At 38.4% G+C, this 22,204-nt stretch overlaps 1 protein-coding gene and 1 long non-coding RNA gene across 2 annotated transcripts; both read right to left on the bottom strand.

Annotated features, from left to right (window-relative positions):
- Positions 1-1,057: 1,057 nt before the first annotated feature.
- On the bottom strand, positions 1,058-4,441 carry LOC118241726. Its single transcript, XR_004776327.1, has 4 exons — positions 4,403-4,441; positions 2,912-3,012; positions 2,047-2,086; positions 1,058-1,929 (listed from the first exon to the last, which is right to left on the bottom strand). It is a non-coding gene; the product is annotated as an uncharacterized LOC118241726 (long non-coding RNA).
- A 2,832-nt stretch (positions 4,442-7,273) lies between these two features.
- On the bottom strand, positions 7,274-13,346 carry LOC118241059. Its single transcript, XM_035524450.1, has 10 exons — positions 13,071-13,346; positions 11,202-11,346; positions 10,631-10,693; positions 10,077-10,145; positions 9,232-9,393; positions 8,931-9,075; positions 8,793-8,822; positions 8,182-8,211; positions 7,722-7,757; positions 7,274-7,347 (listed from the first exon to the last, which is right to left on the bottom strand). The coding sequence occupies exons 2-10, from the start codon at positions 11,262-11,264 to the stop codon at positions 7,274-7,276; spliced, it is 672 nt and encodes a 223-aa protein (XP_035380343.1). The 5' UTR covers positions 11,265-11,346; positions 13,071-13,346.
- Between the last annotated feature and the right edge of the window lie 8,858 nt (positions 13,347-22,204).

The raw sequence follows: 22,204 nt of genomic DNA on the forward strand, positions 1-22,204 counted from the left end.
GGGAAAACTACTTCCTGTTCCATAAACTCTAGGCGTCTGGCACTTTAATATGTTGTCTCTGGAGCCTCCCTTACACCCCCCCCCCCCCCCGAGAAATCATGTGACTCTACAAGTGAGGGAAAGCTACTTCCTGTTCCTTAACATCTAGGGGTCAGGCACTAGTGGACCAATGAACGGACCATCCCACTCCAAGTATATATGACACCATTCAAAATGTTTGATTTGGGATTATAGGTTTCTCTGTGCTCAGACTGCTTTCAGGGTGTTCAATCCATATGTGGAAGTAGGGTCTGGGGGGGGGGGGGGGGGGGGGGGGGGGGGGGGGGTGAGGGGTAAGAAAGCGCAAGAGCTCCCATAGTGAGTCCCAAAACCTGTATATTGATCATGGTAATCAAGTCAGTTAAGGGCAGTAAACATTGTTCGGACATTTACTTAACCTACCGCGTATTGGGATCCAAAATGAGCTCACAATCCCTTTGTGCATATATGTGTCCAATGGCAGTATATAAGAGTGGGGCCCAATCCCAAAAAATGTATATCGGGACTTACTATATACAATCACATAGTTTTGATTAATTTACATTTTTCTTTGTATATCTAATTATCATCAGGTTTAGTAATAATCTCCTACATTCAAGTTCCTGCTTTTATAGGAATTCCACTTTTCAGTACCTGCACAGAAACTTTGTGACCACCACTGACCATCCCAGAACTCGACTGGGCTTTTAAAACTCAAGCAGGAAAGCACACAGATAGTCATTTGTAGACTTCTGCGAGTGTTTTAAACTGTTTAAATTTTGCTGTGATTTTTTAACATGGGTAATGAAAAAACAAGGTTTACTTCTTTTTTACCCACAGATAAAAATAGAGCATACTTTTTACAGGAACCAATGAATAAACCTTAACATTTTTTCAAAGCCTAATGACCCATGGACTGCAGTGAGGACATCGACACGCTGCTTTCCAGTCATAAAGAATAAATGCGCATGTTGAGCTGTATGGATAGCTTTTGCTGCCAAGCTGCTGTTCATAGAACTGAACTGAGAAAAACAAAGAATAAAAATATCTTTTTTATTCTCATGTTGATAACAATGTATACCAACAATGGATGACATGAAGCTCGTCCACCATATCAAACATCTTTCACGTAGTTTTTCTTGCTCGCGCATACTTTCACTCACTCGCTCTCGCATGCCTTTCCAGTCGCTCGTGCGTACTTTCACTCTCTCATGTGCATTTCCACCCCCTTTTGCAGTTTCACTCTCACGCATACAAACACAGCTTTTTTCATCAACGGTGCTTCATACCTGAAGCTCACCATGACACTGTCTTCTTTGGGTTATATTTTAAGACCAACAACATCTATTATACACAATACTATGAAAAGGTGTGGATGTAAAAGCAGTGTTGATTGTAATGCATCATTGGGTACGGGAAAGGTGCTTTATAAGTGTAAATAATAATAAAGACACTGTGAATAATACTTCATTAAGTATATATACACACATTAAGAAACAAATATTAATAAATGATTCATTTCTTATTATGTGGGAAAAGAAATCCTCATTTCAGTATCTGACTGTCTTCTATTTCTTTCTTCTTATTTCTTTAAGAGTGTAGCTTCTTACAACTTAACCGTTGCTTCCTCAGTGAAATTTACTGATAGTATCTCACAAATGAAGCAAATGTGGCCCAGTCCTACATCATATTATGCAGGTCCATAATCTTCTGTCCAATCCCAGTCCACATATAACTTTGCCTCATTTTCATGTTCCCAGTGGATCTGCTTGTTCAGTGCTGTAGACACAGTTCATGATGTGTGAGGACACTCACAGCTGTCAGTGGAGCTCTTTCTAAAGAGTACAAATCTATCCATGCTGCTTTTATCTGAGTCTGATGATGAATGTAATGGACAATACAAGGAGATATCTTTGGAGAGATAAAAATCAAAACGGATTAGTGCTTCATAAATGCATTCACAATCACTGTGCACAGACTCATTAACAACGCTATACCAAAGAGATGACTAAAAAAATAGAATCTCACCTGCGGTAGCTTCATGACTGTGGAAACTGTTTCTGTTGTTCTAACGGTACGTGAAGCACACAGAAAAACAGGCAGGGAACAATAAGGCTATAGATTCATAGGAAGAACTGGATACTATGTAAAGGAACTGGATCCTAATGCATGTGATTTTTAACAATTCCAGCTCCAACTTCAGGGAAAATTTCCATGATGCTCAGCCATGTATGTACCCAAACATTATGTCATTTATGTAATGTAACAGATTATGTAACATTATGTATCAGATGCAGAAATCCAATAAACCAGAAGAAATTCACAATGACAGACTACAGCTCAGAAACATAACACAGGTGGACGACTTCACAAAGACACAGTGAACAAATAGGGCATAAATACAACTAATGAGGACTAACAAGATACAGATGATACAATAATAGGCATAGATACTAACAAGGGGGCGGAACAGAATGAAACCAAAATTAGGAAGCATGAGGAAACAAAACCAGGAAGTAAACAAACTCTGTAAGCACTACTCTGTACGTTAGAGTTACTATTACTGATTATTGCAGTCTATGTTGCTGTTGATATCTTTATCCCTGTTCCTGTTTAAACAATACCTTACCGTGTCCTTTTTGTTTTCATGCCATTTCTTTTGGGTTTTAGCTGTTCTTTGATTTATATTTTGTATTTGTTTTTCTTATCTTTGCTTTGCCTTTTAGCTCCCTCATTCTCACATTTCACGTCTGGTTTAGTTTGTTACATTAGCTTCCTTGTTTGTTTTGTTTTTTCCTTTCCATCTGATTGCATGCCTGCTAGCTCATGCATCCGACCTGTTACCCAATCACTTAAAACGTTACAAAGAGTGATGGACATCTTCTCACATTACCTGGCAATTATGGTTATGAGGCCTCCTCCTTTGTTGGACCCACAGAACAAAGAATATTATGTTGGCCAGTAAGGACAAAGACAAGATTACAGAAACCAGACCTGGAAAAAAGACAGGAAATTGTGTTCATCAGTGAAGAACTGGAGCCATTGGGCAGTCCAACATATTATGAAGCTTCATACTTTGTAATTTTGTGCAATAATCCATACTTTTATCATCTGTGAAAATGAAAAGGCATCAATATAATGGAATATTTCCATAACTCCTACAAAATCAAGATGTTGAAAAAACAGATTCATGTGGTAAAATCATACCAACAATATGGATGGAAAAACAAATCTGGATTATGGTGTGAATTCTATAAAAATATAGTTATCATCAAATTTTTTAATATTCATGTTACATTGTTACCACAGGGAATTTGCATAAAGCCCCACTGTGAAGGGAAGTTAAAAGGCTGCTGCCAAACTGCTAGTTATAATTTTTTTTTTTTTTTCTATTTAGGGAATTTTGTGCGTGTGTCTAAAGAGTAGAACAAACTCTTATCAGTATGATTGTCACGGTTACTCCCTCCTTGATTCCATGTTCCATGGTTTCCGTCTTGTGTTTTTTTGGTTCCTTTCTGGAGTTTCGTTTTCTCTGCCCCTCATTTGGTTTTCCACACCTGTTCCTCATTTTTAGTCTTGTTAAGTTCATGTATTTAATCCCTGTCTTGTTCCTGTTGTCTTGACTGTTGAATATATGTATGTTTGGATGTTTTTGAAAGCCCGTATCTGTATGCCCGGACGTTTTGTACTCCGTGCCTGTTTGTATGTTTATCCTAGCCTATTCTTGTTTCTTAGCCTCTGTTAAAGCCTGCTTTCTCTGTTTTGCCTTCATGTGCTTTTGTTTGCTTGTTTATTATTTATCCTAGTAATCTCCGCCTCAGTAAACCGACCCTGGACTACTCTAACGATTACGATTTTAGATTTGCCCCTAATAAATCAAACTCTTCTCCGCACTTGCATCCACCTTCTTAGCACTCACGGTTACAATGAACTAAATGTCTAACACTTTTCTGTATTCATCTTACACAAATGTATGGTCAAGTGTACTTAATAAAATGCCGATTCAGTGCTCATGATGCTAGAAGTGTAAGTTTATAGAATGTGGTGGAGGGCAGTTACAGCAACAGAGTTCAGATACACAGTGGCATTCATGTTTTTCACACTGGATATCAGAGGCCTTACATGTGCAAAGAAAACATTCCCTGCACACTGGCTTGAAGTGTTGACAAAAAAACAGGACGACTTCATTGACTCAACTTGCTTGGTCCAAATTCTGATCCTACTTTTAGCATGATACAAATGAAACATGGATTCTGCCAATCAGGCAATGATTCATTGGAATATAGATAAAAAATATAGGTCAAGTGTACTTAATAAAATGCTGACTCAGCTCTCATACTGCTACAAGTGTTATAGTTAATAGAATGTGGTGGAGGACACTTACTCATAATAGTAGGAACAGGAACAGAAAAGTGAACTGACACATCTAAAAAAAAAACAACAACAACAACCCAAAGCACATAAGTGACGCATTTACTACTATAGCATGTTGGAAGAGGTAGAAGAGCACTGCCATATTAGATATATCTAACATATCATCTTGATAGGTATGTAGTACATAGACAAGAATAATAGCAGTTCTTAATTTGGGAACAAGCTTAAACTAATAATTTTCTGCAGCATTTCATAAAGTAGATGATTATCAGCTATTTTTCTACTTATAAAGTTGGCCTAAATGACATTTAAGAGTGTCATTAAAATATTTTGATGGATAACTTACTTTCATTTGTAGATGGTATGGTGGTATGGGTGGCTTCTGATGATAAAGTGCCCGGATCATACGAGAAAAAAAAGTCTTTAGCTATTCACACTAATCTTATGGTACTATATATATACACATGTTCTACATGCAGCTATTGCCTATTCTAGGTGTCAATCACTGGCAGACCCGAGTCACAATGAAATCCCCAAGAGAAAGAAAAATAGTGTGTGCTCAGGTCCATCACACATTCTATAAACTTCCTGGACTGGTATAGAATGGATATGACATTTGACTAGTTGTGCTCTTAGAGGACTTGGATGACTTGGGTATGACTTTTGGTTCCTATGGGCTAATATTCTGGGGGGAACCTCTTACAGAGTACATAGAAAGATAGGCAAAAAATACAAAGAAATTGTGTAAATAACACTTATGCCAAGCGGAGGTGTGTAGAGTAGAAATTCATAAAAAGAGGTTTTACATTATACTGTACACATGTTCATTTATATAAATGCAATAACATGATACCAAAAACATGCCATAGTAATTGATTTTCACATTTGAAAACAGTAAATATAACCACGGTATGTGTTTAAGGTACGTGCCTTTCCATCATCCTGGAAGTGTTCGTTTGACTGGCTAAACTGCCGCTATGAAAGGATAAAATTGGCCAGCAACAGAGTTCAGATACACAGTGGCATTCATGTTTTTCATACTGGATATCAGAGGCCTTAAATGTGCAAAGAAAACATTCTCTGCACAATCCCACTGCCATCACTGATTTGAAGTGTTGACAAAAAAACAGGACAACTTCATGGACTCAACTTGCTTGGTCCAAATTCTGATCCTTCTTTTAGCATGATACAAATGAAACATGGATTCTGCCAATCAGGCAATCATTCATTGGAATATATATTAAGAATTTAAGGTCAAGTGTACTTAATAAAATGCTGACTCAGCTCTCATGCTGCTACAAGTTTTAGTTTATAGAATGTGGTGGAGGACACTTACTCATAGTAGTAGGAACAGGAACAGAAAAGTGAGATGACACATCTAAAAAAAAACAACAACAACAACCCAAAGCACATAAGTGAAGTATTTACTACTATAGCATGTTGGAAGAGGTAGAAAAGCACTGCAAAGTTACAAGTATCTAACATAACATCCCAAAGCACATAACTGACATAATTACTACTATAGCATGATGGAAGGTGTAGAAGAGCACTGCCACATTACAGGTATCTAACATATCATCTTGAGAGGTATATAGTACATAGACAAGAATAACAGCAGTTCTTAATGTGGGAATAAGCTTTAACTACTAATTTGCTGCAGCATTTCATAAAGTAGATGATTATCAGCTATTTTTGTACTTATAAAGTTGGCCTAAATGACATTTAAGAGTGTCATTAAAATATTTTGATGGATAACTTACTTTCATTTGTAGATGGTATGGTGGTGTGGGTGGCTTCTGATAATAAAGTGCCTGGATCATACGAGAAAAAAAAGTCTTTAGGTATTCACACTAATCTTATGGTACTATATATATACACATGTTCTACATGCAGCTATTGGCTTTTCTAGGCGTCAATCACTGGCAGACCCGAGTCACAATGAAATCCCCAAGAGAAAGAAAAATAGTGTGTGCTCAGGTCCATCACACATTCTATAAACTTCCTGGACTGGTATAGAACGGATATGACATTTGACTAGTTGTGCTCTTAGAGGACTTGGACGACTTGGGTATGACTTTTGGTTCCTATGGGCTAATATTCTGGGGGGAACCTCTTACAGAGTACATAGAAAGATAGGCAAAAAATACAAAGAAATTGTGTAAATAACACTTATGCCAAAGAGAGTTGTGTAGAGTAGAAATTCATAAAAAAAGGTTTTACATTATACTATATACATTTTAATTTATATAAAGGCAATAACATGATACCAAAAACATGCCATAGTAATTGATTTTCACATTTGAACACAATAAATATAACCACGGTATGTGTTTACGGTACGCGCCTTTCCATCATGCTGGAAGTGTTCGTTTGACTGGCTAAACTGCAGCTATGAAAGGATAAAATTGGCCAGCAACAGAGTTCAGATACACAGTGGCATTCATGTTTTTCATACTGGATATCAAAGGCCTCATGTGTGCAAAGAAAACATTCCCTGCACAATGCCACTGCCATCACTGGCTTAAAGTGTTGACAAAAAAAAACAGGACAACTTCATGGTCTCAACCTTCTTGTTCCAAATTTTGATCTTACACAGTGGCATTCATGTTTTTCATACTGGATATCAGAGGCCTTACGTGTGCAAAGAAAATATTCTCTGTACAATTCCACTTTCAGCACTGGCTTGAATTGTTGCCAAAAAGCAGGATGGCTTCATGGAGTCAAGCTTCTTGTTCCAAATTCTGATCCTTCTTTTTTTGCATGATACAAATGAAACATAGATTCTTCCATTCAGGCGATCATTCATTGGAATATATTTTAAGAATGTAAGGTCAAGTGTATTTAATAAAATGCTGACTCAGCTCTCATGCTGCTACAAGTGTCAGTTTATAGAATGTGGTGGAGGACACTTACTCATAGTAGTAGGAACAGGAACAGAAAAGTGAGATGACACATCTAAAAAAACAACAACCCAAAGCACATAAGTGACGTATTTACTACTATAGCATGTTGGAAGATGTAGAAAAGCACTGCAAAGTTACAGGTATCTAACATAAAATTCCAAACCACATAATTGACATAATTACTCCTATAGCATGATGGAAGGTGTAGAAGAGTACTGCCACAATACAGGTATCTAACATATCATCTTGAGAGGTATATAGTACATAGACAAGAATAACAGCAGTTCTTAATGTGGGAATAAGCTTTAACTACTAATTTGCTGCAGCATTTCATAAAGTAGATGATTATCAGCTATTTTTGTACTTATAAAGTTGGCCTAAATGACATTTAAGAGTGTCATTAAAATATTTTGATGGATAACTTACTTTCATTTGTAGATGGTATAGTGGTATGGGTGGCTTCTGATGATAAAGTGCCCGGATCATACGAGAAAAAAAAGTCTTTAGGTATTCACACTAATCTTATGGTACTATATATATACACACATGTTCTACATGCAGCTATTGGCTATTCTAGGTGTCAATCACTGGCAGACCCGAGTCACAATGAAATCCCCAAGAGAAAGAAAAATAGTGTGTGCTCAGGTCCATCACACATTCTATAAACTTCCTGGACTGGTATAGAACGGATATGACATTTGACTAGTTGTGTTCTCAGAGGACTTGGATGACTTGGGTATGACTTTTGACAGTCTTCAGCGAACGGTACGCTAGAGCTTAGGGTTATAATAAATATCAAATTGCACCCTCTCTGCAGAGTAAGAAAGTCTCTCTAATAACCTACAATACGAGGCAACCAAAACAGTGTGTTTTAGATGGCACTTACCCTTGATAATGCACGAACAAGTTGTAGAATCTAAAATAAATAAACAAGCAAACAAATAAAATGACATTGTGATGGTCAGACATTTTTAGGATTTAAGAATAGAGGAAACATCAAGCAAAAAAGATTGTAATACATTATAAGAAATACATTGGTTTTCACCTAATTTGTATAATCTGTGCAGTGTTAGTCCTCAATAGCATGTGTATGTAAACACTGCCGTGTTGCCTGTGTGTTTGCTGGTCATTGTGTTAAGCCTAGCCTCCATCTGTAATTCAGCATCGTGATTTCTCTGCCTGTTTTCTGATCTTTAGTGTTAGTTATTATCGTTAACTTGTTTCATTGTTATAACCTGCTCCCTTTTCTCATTGTTTGCTTGTTTTGTTTGTTTAAGATGCATTCCCGGACTCTACGTGTTGGATCTATGACCCTGGAACTTAACTACGACTCTGATTATGGATTTTCCTCTCAATGAATCTTGGTATTTTCAGGGTCTGCATCTACCTCATAATCATTCCATGTAACTCCACCTATGTAGAATATTCAAAACAATGTGGCACATGTCTTGTATGAAAAAATAAAATTAACAAAGTAATAAATATACTGTTACTTACTCTGTATGTTTGGGCACTTTGGGATGCCAGCTAGTAAAAAAAGAGCAATTAACTCTTTAGAACATTGTCATTTTAAAGAGAGCTTTAGATATAAAAAACAAAATGCTCATTTACCTCTAGACAGTTTGAGATCCATACCTGACAATGATTCATTCCAGTTGCATATTTTATAACAGATGTCCACAAAGTCAATTGTTCTGATAAAATATGTTGTATAGGAATCTTTGCAGGTATAGTTCTCACAAAACTTGGTAATATTATCTGTTTCGTTTGAGTTGTTCAGCTAGAAAAAGCAGAAGAGACGACACAATGACTTTAGACTTTACAGTGAACACACAGTCTATGACACAAGCCCATATGACCTGCAGTCCTAGAATTTTATGTGTAGTGTCCTTGAGCATGAATCAAGCATCAAATATGCAAATATAACTTGCAGTACCCTTGCAAAGCGTTTCAGGATATTTCCATATGTCCACATAACTTTTTCAAGGCAATCAGTGCAGTTCCTTGCATCATTCCTACATTCATTCTTAAGTCTTTCTCCATTCTGCTTCCAGGTGGAACAAAGAGTATTTATGACAGAGAGTAAAATATGCTCGTCCTAAAAAAGAAACCCAAGAAGAAAGAAAAATGATTAACTTCTCATGACAAAATGTTGTGCAAACCTTGAGCCAGCTTTTCAAATTAAGTTTTAAAAGCTTAGAAGGAATCAAGAAACAATGGTGAAAATGTAAGCCATCACCCCTAGTGGTTCAGGAAGAATAATACAGGTCATGATCATATTTAATCATAATTGTTTTTGCAGTTGAGGTGAAATCAGTGTGGCAACGTTTTATTTGACTAGACACTATTGTTTCTGTTATATCTAGGTTTTCTTATAAATAAGAGTAATTCTCTAAGTGTCTCTCCATTACCTAAACTAATTCCTAATAATGAAAGTAATAATTATATAAGTGGATATAAAATGCAATTTTATTGTGGAATTCACTCATAACAGTTTTGTAATGTACTGTAACTCATTCATATTCTTTGGGGGCCAGCAATCAAATTTTACTTTTATTTTAATAAGGTACTTCTATGCATGACAACTATACAAAGTCTGTATAAATGATAATGTATCCATAAATGTAATTGTTTTTTGTGTTTTCCACACATTGTACTGTATGTTACTCTTGGTAATGCACTAGAGCTGTTTGAGTATATTAAACTAAAATTACATAATATTATTTTGTCATTATCCATAGAATATAAATGTATTATGTAAACATGGCTGCTTCATCCTACCTTTTCAGATTCAGCAGGAGGTGTGAAGTTCTTGACCGCAATCCAATGGTCTTTAAATAAACATCTTGTCTATATATATTAAAAAACAATACAAATGTTAACCAAGTGTGTAAATATAAAACACACAAATAACTAATTAATGAATATAATCTGGTTGTAAAAAGTCCTGATCTCAAAATAATCTTAATTTAAGAGTCCTTGTACATTTTAGGGAACCCAGACTATGTCAAAGACTTAATATCAGCACCATCATACACCTTTTGGTGAGGATGTGCTTATTCTGCACAAAATGGATAAATCTAACTATCACTGGGCAATATAAACCTCTCTGATGAATTACTTAAATACTGTACTGTCACATTAAAAAATAAAAATTCCATTTCCCTAGACTTAATATTGTTGCTTTTTGTCTTGTATATTTGACTAATACATATAGCAATACATGAGTTATAAGTATTAGTATACCTACTGATATTTTTGTCAATATATATTACATTTATGATTTAAAAATTTAATAATAATTTAACAAAAATGATTAATAATGAAATACTTACTATGTTTTTACGAAAATTATTTTCACATTCTGCATCACAGACCATGAGTCTTAAAATAAGTCCCTGTGAAAAAGGAGAGGAGATCATGTTTAGACTAAAACCTGTAGACACTGGAATTCTAATGCTAATCTGATTTATGCCTTTCTTCTCATGCCCATTTACTTTAAATTAATGCTATCATTTTATGCTCTATATGCTCTTATTCATGTTTACATAAAACAATTTTGAATTATTACTTTTGAATGTGCTGTACTATTAAACTTACATTGTCTTGGCTAATACACTTTCAATTAACTAACCATATTTACAAAAAGTGCACATAACATGTATCTTTAGTACAAGGAAGAGTTTTATTCAGCATTAAGACCCATGTCCTTATAAAAGCAAAAATGCATGCACTGCATTTGCATCTTCATAACATGAGAGAACTTAGAGCTAAGGAGCTACTTTTTAATCAAACACATTCAGACCTTTAGATGATCAGGACGAGATCACCAGGACATCAGATCAGAAGGTTAAGATACATGTGAGCTGTGACATAAAAAGATGCGTAAGCATCATATAAACTCACAATTAACACAGTGCAGAAGGCTTTGCTGCTCATTACGGCGTTGTTGTAACCATGAAAGCTCATGTCCTTATGGTCCTGTGTGCCTTGGTAAAGAACATGGATGGGTGAAGAAATGGTATAGCCAAATAACTAAGACCACTGGTTTCTGTAGGAGAGGAGAAAAGAAACCTTTTCAACGCCCTTTTCAGTGTATTATGTCAGTTATCTCTGCAGATTCAACCCTTAAGTGATTTCTTTGTGAAGCTCAGATTTCCAGGGATTTCACAAATCCACTTAAAGGTGTCATTTTTTATTATCATAGAGGGGCAAAAAAGCAGTTAATTGAATAAGTGTCACGGAACGCTCCCCTCTCACTGGTCTACATTGTTCCAGCCTCTGTTCTCTGTCACGTTCCCCGTTTCCCTAGCAACCAGGGGTCTGTCTCCAGGATTCCCTGCGCTCCCTGCTAAGTTATCCTTTCTGTCTGTTTTGCTTTACCTGTTCATGTTTGCTAGTTGTCTGCTGTTCGCTCGTCTGTTCTACTGTCTCTCTGTGTTTTCGTCTACGCTGCTTTCCCCGTTAATATTTGCTTGTTTGATTCCGCTCTCTTTCCTCGTCCGGTGTTCCTCCATCGCATCGCTTGTTTGTTTCGTCTTAATATATATGCAAGTGTTATTTGGTTTTCTTTGAGTTTTATTAATTATGTTTTTTGTCTTGGTTGTTGTTTGGCTAAAGTATGCAGTCCAGATCAGTGTTCTCCCTGCGTGTCCTACTTTAATACATCTTCGCTGTTCTCCGTTCATGTTTCCTTAATGTTTACTTCCCTGCTTCCCTAGTTCTCGCCCTCACCCTGTTAGCCTGTTACTCTTATCTTATCCTGTTTGTTCCTTGTTATATTCTGTATTGTTAGTCTGTGTCTGTAATTAAACATATTTAGTTATTCTATCCCGTCCGTCCCTTCTATTATGGATTCCCTATGTAATTCACTTCCGTCTCATGTCCAAGGCGCCGACACCCTCGCGTTACATTTTCATGCTGCCTGTTATTTTGCACATAACCTGTTTTCTGTTGTGTCCCTCACTGTAACCTCTTGTGTATTTTTCGTTTGCTATGTTTTCCCGGACTCTCCCTGTTGGGCTCACTGACCCTGGACCGTTGCCGATTTGTCCTTTAATAAATCTTCTCAGCGCATGCATCCGCTACGTGATCGCTCCACGTTAAAATTATATATGCATAATATTGTCATTATTATTAGTAGTAGTAGTAGTAACAATTATAGTAATGTAACAGAAATACGTTTATTGTATTATTATTATTATTATTATTATTATTATTATTATTATTATTATTATGGTTAAAAGTGGTATGGTTAATATGGAGGATTGTAACCGGACCGATGTATTTATATGATTAAGTGAACACCCGAACAACGTTCACTCTCTTTGTTCTCTCCACATTAGTTAGTTGCATAGTTCGAAAGCCGGACTGAAACAACACATACGGACTTAATCACGTTTGAATACATTAACTATATTTTCGGATGCTAGTAGGACAAGTTTAAAAAAGACCTTACCTTCAGTCAAAATTACGATGCTGAACGTACAGCTGAATTTCTGGCTTTTGTTTTTAAAAGTAAGACAGTCCTGCTTTTGGTCGGATGCTAAAACTCTCAATTGACATTTCTGCCCTCACTCAAATCTCAGTTCCCTTTTCTATAGGCTTTGAAGTCTCCCCTGGACGTAGCGATTTACTTTCGATCTTGAAACCGCTCGACGTTTTATCAAGCTCGGCCTTGGGAAGCCCCCATGTGTTCAGAGATGTCACATTAAAAGCCCCCAGAATGTGCCAGGCGGAAGCTTTCGAGGACAGGTCATAATTTTTCACACTTACCCAAACGAGAAGCGTAAGTTGTTGGACCACATTATAATGGCTCGCATGTCATTTGGCGTACACACAGTCTATGACCCGCGCACGTCCTGTCCTCTCTGTCGGGGTACAGAGACCATCCAGCACCCAGTCGTCTGCCCAGTGCTGCGCTATTAATTAGTGCCGCCTCATGCTGCTGACTAGCCTGACATTCAGTGTCCGCATGTGGCTCAGTCAAACCTGTAGCTCCAGTGGACTCAAACACATTGACCCTCTCCAGCTACTCCAACATCAGCAGTCTTGTTCTGTCCCAAGGGTAACACAGAGCACAGTATGTTCAGTTAGCACTACTGATAGCAGCGGCAGACTACAGTGACTCCCCTATTCCTGTTTGGACAAGTAATCTCTACCACTCCAGTATTTCTCACAAGTACAAAAAATTGTTTATACATCAAAAATACTAAACTCCTCTAAAATATGTGCAGTGTATATCACAGCTTTTGGAGCCAAGAATGCAGATTATTAAGTTAGCTCTTTCAATCTCAGATCTCCTTCTAATAAGTTATTCTTAATTTATTACTTCATTACATGTCAGAGACTTCATTTTATGCTTTTAACAGAGATCTGTCTAAACGAATGTAACAGTTCAGCGGTGTTAATTTGTAACGTGGGGAGGCTTGGCAGGACACAATGACGTTTATTAATTAACATGAAAGACAATGTAGCGCTTACGATATAGCAAGGTTAAACACCGACACATCCACAATTAAACGAGAGAATTATATACATGCACACTGACGCGGCAAAACGAGGAGCAGGTGTGAAACACGGGGAGGGCGTGGCCCTACGGACGAACGAATACACACACAGGGAGACGTTTGGGCGGAAGGACCGTACCGTGACATAATTTAATTTTCTCCATAAAACTTCAATTTTGTAACTGCCCCACGAGCATAAAGAGAAGGTGCTGGATTAGCTATCATATTTAAATTATCGTGGAGCAGGACGCACAGAATTCCTCGATACGGTGAAACATTTATTAATGAAAGACACAAACAACAATGGCGGCACTCAAACAATACTAACAAAAGACATGTCCCTGGCCTCGTCAGACACGCGGGGGTTCACTTCTGCCCCGGTTCTGGACATGCTCTTCCCCTGAACGATCCTCCTCATTCCTTCCGCTTTAGGAGCGTCCCAGAGGTGATTTGCCTCCGAGGCTTTGGGCAGACCCCTCCAGTCTCGCTGGCGAGTCCGCTCATGGGAAGGAACTCGGGCTACAGCTCTAGATCCCAATAGCTCCACACCACCAACCTCGATACAGTGAAACATTTATTAATGAAAGTCACAAACAACACTGGTGGCACTCAAACAATACTAACAAAAGACATGATTTCCATAGTTAACACAACATATTACACAATAACACTTAACAATGACTACATACATGTTTAACATATAACAGCAGACTAACAATGACCCAACACCATACACACACTAGCAGAGATTTAAATAGACACGACATTAAACCCCATGCAGGTGCACGTAAACACAAAAAGCGTGGCCACAAACAAGGTGAAACCCCCTTGCACCCGTACCACGTGACTCGTGGGGGGGAGCGTCCAGTGACAGTTTGTTATTCAATATACACACCTGACATCCCCAAGGACTATAATGCCAAGGAACCCTAAAATGCCAAGAACCATTCTGCACGCTTTCCTTTCTATACGCTTTTCTTTTGTGCCACTCAATAACTAAGATCACTGTTCTTGAGCATAAATGGCATTTTCTGATTCTTCTCTGCCAATGCTACATTGGTGTCAGTAGTGGGTCGCCAGTGTCAAAATGGAAGAAATTGAGAGGCACATCAACAAACTGAAAAGCAGGCAGTAAAGAAGATGTAACCCGGCTGAAGGGGGTATTGAGCATGATGCCTGATCTCTGCCAGACAGTTACAGTTTTATTTACTGGAGCGTGATTATTAAAGGAAAGACAGGGTCATTATCTAGACAAACCTAACAAGCAAGCAGCTTGCTATTGAGCTGCAAGTACAACCTCCAATCCCATGACAGACCCCCTTTTGTTCTCACCTCTCTTTCCTGCCATAAAATTAAGCCGGTCAGATTCTAGCCAGGGTCTGACAACAGTACCAAACTAAATATACCCAAACTATACTCAGGCCCTCTCTACCAAGCTTTCCAGTGGTATGGAATTTGAGAAAGTAAAATGATATTGTAAGCAGAAAAGGTGTGGATGGTTTAAAATAAACTGGGTTCATATAGAAAAGGCCTCTGTAGGCCTCTGTGTCAGGCCTCCAGGGACCTCAGTCAAAGGCCTCGGTATCTCAGCCTGGCACTGGAACAAACAATATTATCACGATGGGCACCAGGTGATTTGAATGAGATCACTTTTTAAAAAATAAAACAGTTTACGATTGAATATAATGGTACCAAACTCTAACCGGTGTTGAATATGTTAAATAATGCATGATTTGGATATAGTGGTGGAAACCCTGAAAAGTACTAAGTAAAAAAGAAAAAAAAGTGGTAATATAACTGTCCTTGAAGAAATTGTATAAAGATCTTGAGCTCCTGGGACTGTATAACAGTGAGCGGTAAGGAGGCGGATGCATGTGCGGAGCAGAGCGAGATTTATTAGGGGCAAATCCAGAATCATAGTCATTAGGGTAGTCCAGGGTCACAGAGCCAGTACGGAGAATTTCAGAATACATGATAACAAAAACAATGGCTAGGATAAATGAGGACTAGGTGTAACGGTGAGCGGTAGGGAGGCGGACGCATGTGCGGAGAGGAGCGAGATTTATTATAGGCAAATCCAAAATCAGAGTTGTTAAGGCAGTTCAGGGGCAAAGAGCTCACACGGAGAGTACGGGAATACATGAGTAACAAAATAAACACACACGAAGACAAACGGGGAAGCAGGCTATAACTAAGGCTAGGGAAAACGCAGGGCTAGGAAACACGGAGTACAAACCAACACAACCATACGAAATAAACATACAACCATTCAATGAACTAAACACATTCAAAAATTCAAATGAACATCAACAACCAAGGCACACAACAGTGCTTAAATACGTGAACTTCGCAAAACTAGAAACGAGGGACAGGTGTAAGCAATCAAACAAGGTGAGAACAAAATGAAACTATGGAACGGAACTGAACAGAAGACAAGGAAAACACGGAAGGTGGAAGGGACTGATCGTGACACTAGGAAACACGAACCATAAGCATACTAAGGCAAACAGGGAAATCAGGCTATAACAGAAACTAAGAAGTAACATACAGAGGTAAGGAAAAACAAAACAGCTAGAATCAAACAGGCGAACAGACACAAAGGCTTCGAAACAAAGATGGGCTTACATATATCCAGTATATTCAAACTTTCAATATATTCCACACAAACAGAACTTAAGACTAGAAACAAGGGACAGGTGTGGAAAATCAAATGAGGGGCGGAGAAATCGAAACTATGGCATGGAACTAAAATACACAAGACAGGGAAAACATGAAACATGGAAGCCGGGAGGGACTAATCATGACAGACTGTTAGACATATTCCCAATTATGCTTCATTTGTATGTTATATTGAACAGCAAAATAAACACAGGACCTGCTATTCAATTAATTATTGAGTCTGCATCTTTTTCGATTTAAAATGTACTTAATAATACAATTGAAATTTAGGAAATAATAAGGAACCACATTAATTGGTGGTCCATACCACGGGTATGAATTGGATTTATTGAACACACCCATACCATCAGCAAGATGACTCGATAATCATCAAGGCAGAACAAAGTGAAAGTAAAGATGAAGAAGACCAATCATACAGAGATAAAGAACAACAACTACCCAGAAGATCCAATCACTTACTAAACAAGCAACAAGTCAGAAAATGTCCACTGCTTCACATAGGGCTCATATGTGCTATGGTCATTCATGGATTTGAAAGGATTGATAGTACAACTGCCAAACAAAAATAGTGGTGGTAAAAGATGGATAACAGCCTTTGAAGAATGCACAGCAGGACATCAGTTAGCCAAAGGAGACATCAAGGCTATTCTTTCACAGACTGTGGGAAGGCAAAAATGGAAAACATTCTCATTGGCTAAGACAGAAAGACATGCAAAGCCAAAATGGGATGCTATACCATTGGATCCTCAGAGAAACAATATATGGGATGCCATCAGGCAAGAATTTCCAACAAAAATGGATCCATGTCAATTACACATCTTAGAGCTGAAACCTGGAGAATGTGTCCATGAATACATCACCACCTTCCAAAGAAAATGGCTAGAAGGGACTGGGTGATCTTGGAATCAGAATGAAACCGACCAGAGACTCTTCCACATGATGTTCAAGAAAAGCCTGCCACAAGAAGTACAAGGTACACTTGAAGAGGTAGTGGGCCTAAGTAACATGGAATGGTCAGTCTTCAAGGAACATGTAGAGAGATGCAGAAAAAAGAAGGAACAAGAGAAAGAAACCATGGAGAAGTTGACAATGCAGTTACAGAAGGCTCAGTTAACAGAGCTGAAAAAAGAAGAAAAAAGAATATGTGGTAAATCAAGCAGCAGTGGTGATTAAAAAGCTTAGTGATGCATCTATTGATATAACCATGCTCTAAACATAAGAAGCTATCATATAGGCAGCAGTAGTTACTCAACCTACTCTTGCTCCAAACATTAATCCACAGAATGCACAAGCAGTTCCAGTCGCTGTTCCAGCTACAGCTGCAGTAAGACCTCCAATCAATTTCTATGTGCATGGAGGTGAAAGAGGAAAAGGCAGAGAAAGAGGAAGAGGATGAGGAGGAATGCAAAGACCAGTTAATGTCCCAACCATAGGTGCCTATCAACAAGAAGAAAGTCATAACCTACAACAAGCACCAGAACAACAACAGGGCCAGAGAATAATATACTGCTGGACATGTGGATAACTGGGACACATAAGCCATGACTTTCCTGGTGGACATGGGAGCCACCCACTCAGCAGTTGGACCAGAAGGTTCTCACTTACCCCTTTCTAATTCAAAGAATTCGAACACAAGGTTCCTCTGGGAAAATACAAAAATTAAAATTCACAGAACTCTTAGAGCTGACCATATAAGAATGCCACTGTTGTTTTCAGAGTCCTATCCAATTAATCTACTAGGAAGAGATAATTGTGTAGATTAAAAGCAGATAAGCCAAAGATCTAGGACCAATGATGAAAGCCAGCAAAGAAATAAACTAGATAAAAACAGACAAAAAATAAATTCATAGACCATCAGACAGGTCATATTATAAAATAGCTATGAAATCAGATGACAGGGCAATGGCAGAAAAAGTTATGGTAGATAGGTTGAAAGCAGCTACACAATACATCCTAAGTGCAGATCATGAAGAATTATTAAAACAGTGTCATAATGCCAGATCCCATAGCAGACTACAACACCCAGCAACCCGTTGTTCTGCCTGGCAACAACTCCACCAATCAGAGACATTTAATCATCACCGGTGTATTCAACTCACCTGTACATCATTAGTATCTGTGTCTGGTTTTTGACTCAGACTGGTATGCTCTCTACGATTTGGATTATCCCTTTATAATCTTTATTTGTCGTCACACTGGATTATTGTACAACCCCTGAACAACAATTAAACCAACCTGCTGTTTCATATCCACAAGCGTCTGATTTTGCCCGACCCGTCACAGGCTTGTTGGAAGGGTAGCTCAGATATACCATACTTCAGAAAAACTGTGGGAAGAGGAAAAAAATGAAAGCTTCTGCATGGTTTTTTGAGGGGCAGCATGAAATTAGAAAATGGGATTTTTGCTATGCTGTGAAAAAAAAAAACCATTGTATAAAATACCAAGACCTAATCGAGAGCTAGAGGCTGTTACGACATACACGCATAATGCTTATGAAGTGATTCATGAACATGAACGCCAATTGTAAGGCATTACAAATATGATGTATCATGCTTATACTTGCCCCAGAACTAACAAGATCAAACTAGAGGTTTACTCATAATGGACCCCATGTAGACACAGCAAGGGAGGAGCATAAGTGAGTGATTTAAATGTATGCAGCACACAGAGGAGTGAGATGGAGCCCTTAGTGAAAAGAAGTACAAGTGGGAGGGAGTCTGAGAGCCCCCCCCCACACACACACACACACAACCCCCTCCTACTTCAGGGGTAGGAGCTGCAAGGTCACCCACACACACATACACACATACACATGCCGTTGTTGTAATAAAGAGATAGACTTGCTCACTATACACACACTAGATTTATTAGTGTTGATTTATTTTTGTGCTTAATCTATAACTGAACAATAGAAACAGATTGTATATTACTTCATTAAAAGTAGTGATAAGAAATAATGGATTTAAAAATAGATTGTCACTATACACAATGGGGACCAAGCTAAGTGAAATGACACCACTTAATATGGTCCTATTAGAAGGGATAGGGACAGAAAGAGAACGAATGACTTATGAAAAAAATGGAACAAGATGACTAAAAAAAGAGTGTCCATTGAGAGGATATTTTGATGAAGAAACCTGCCAAATAGTTAAAGACTTTATTATACAAAGGAAAAGGAAAAAGAAAGCTGAAGTGGCGAACCAACAAAGTGAACTGACAATACTGCAAGCATTTGAAAAACATGCAAGACAAGTAAAAGAAAAAGAATTGGATTACAAGAAGAAAAGTGAAACAAAGGAAAGCTGTGGACAACATCTTTAAACAGCGACAGAGAGACCACCACCCTATGCCCCAAAACAAAAGAAGACAGCAAAAATGTATCCACTGCTAGCAACAACAGAATGGACATAGGTGGACTTTCCAGGCCAGTGAGTCGAAGTGTCACTCGTCAGACATCACCTGAGAGGCCACCTACAGTGAGGATTCTGAACAAGAGTCTTGACTACGGCTGGTAAACAGTCATTCAGACTCCAATGCAGAAAACACAGTAAAGGTGTGAGCCTAGCGCTGCCAATACCGTCACCATTGAACATCCTGCGACAATTGGATTACAGGTACATCAAGAACTAACGAGTCAATCATGAAGTTTCAAAGGGACATTAATGGACTGAATTGGGTGAGAAGAATGAACTGCATATTGTTTCTTTTGATTTTTACTTGTTTCTACTATTTGGTTTTCACACAGAAGGAACCCAGTTGATTGTAATAACATGTCAGGTTGTGATAATCTCACTGTTAAAGTGGGTTTAAATCAAATGAATGCTCTTAACTCCACCAACCATTCAGGTATCCAGAGGTATATACGTCGTAAACGCAGTGTTGCTTCCTCTATGCAAAATCTGCTCATAACTTTGCGGGAGCAAAAGATGTATACTGCATTTATGCATCCAGATAATATACGTTTATCATATGTTAGTTACACTGCTCGTACCTTTACAAAAGATAGTTGCATTGCATGCACTAAAGGGAAAATCAAGCCAGTCACTTGGTCTCTTCCCTGCAACTTCTCCACATGTGTTAGTGGAACGCCGCGTGCCTTCTGGTGTCTGATGTATAAAAGCTGCACTCGTTATGATCCAATAAGTAGGCTGTAATGCAGATAGTTCTTGAATAGGTATAATAGTATCCTTTCACCCATCCCACAACGTATTGTAGGAGGTAATGAAACTGACATATAGGCAGAGTGGATACCAGATTTTTCAGGGAAGTGTGAAAAAATTTGGATTTCAGACCATGCCCCAAGCCATGCGAATAGTATAATTGGTACCCTCGAGTACTTTGATAGTGCAACTGGTGAAATTACATACTTGAACATTTCGCCTAGTCATGCCCAAATCACCACTTATTGGGACAGTGCAGTGGTTCCTGATTTTTATTGAGTATGTGGACATAAGGGATTATATGTGACCCTAGCAGCCAAATGGACAGGTTTATGCGCCCGAGTTATGCTAATAGTGCCATTCTCTATGATTCCAGTACCAGAATCAGCATTAATGGAAACTCATCATTATGCATAACAAACACATAATCAAATTGAAAAAAGTGCTGTAGTAAGTTTCGATAACAAAGTTCACCTTGATGCTATCGGAGCTCCTAGGGCGGTTCCATATGAATTCAAGGCCAGGGACCAAATTGTAGCAGGATTTGAATCAGCACCTTTTTGGTGGGTTACAATAAATAAAAATGTAGATTGAATGAATTACACACATTATAACCTGCAGCATTTTATTAATTACACTCATGATGCACTAATAATCATAGCAGAGCAATTAGAGGCCACTTCACTAATGACCTGGCAAAATCATATGGCTTTGGATATGTCTACTGCATTCAAAACCACCAGTGTGATACCAATCCTCAAGAAGGCCACACTGGACAGCTCCAGCGTTACCAACTACAGACCAGTATCACTTCTCTCTTTCCTCTGAAAAGCCCTTGGACGATCAGTTTATAATCAATTGTCTCTTTTTCTCACACAGAACCAGCTGCATGAGCCCAATCAGTCTGGCTACAAACTGATACATTCTATAGAAACAGCTCGGATAGCAGTGACTGAGAAACTTCATGCCGCTAAAGTTGCCAAACAGTCATCTGTTTTGATTCTTCTAGACCTTTCAGCAGACTTTGACACAGTGAACCACAACATTCTTCTCTCTGTTCTTTCCAGGCTTGATGTGACTGGCTCTGCTTGGAGATGGTTTCAGTCCTATCTGGATGGATGGTCCTATCAGGTGACATGGAGAGGCTCCACATCCAAACCATGTAGACTCTCCGCTGGTGTTCCACAAGGCTCAGTATTAGGCCCCCTTCTCTTCTCTTTGTATACTCGTTCTCTTGGTGATGTAATATCTTCTCATGGTTTCTCCTATCACTGCTATGCCAATGACACTCAATTATTTCTTTCTTTTCCACCCTCTGACACGCAGGTCTCCAGACGTATCTCAGCATGCTTGACTGACATCACATCATGGATGACAGCCCACCACTTGAAGCTCAACCCCAGTAAAACCGAGCTTCGGTTCATCCCAGGTACTCCCAACCCTTACCATGACCTCACAGTTTCCTTTGAGAACTCCCTGGTATCACCATCCGAAGCTGCCCGTAGCCTGGGCGCAAATTTGGACAACCAGTTGTCGTTCTCAACTCGTGTTTCTAATCTAA

The sequence above is a fragment of the Electrophorus electricus genome, chromosome 1 (assembly GCF_013358815.1).
Source record: "Electrophorus electricus isolate fEleEle1 chromosome 1, fEleEle1.pri, whole genome shotgun sequence".
Lineage (NCBI taxonomy): Eukaryota > Metazoa > Chordata > Actinopteri > Gymnotiformes > Gymnotidae > Electrophorus > Electrophorus electricus.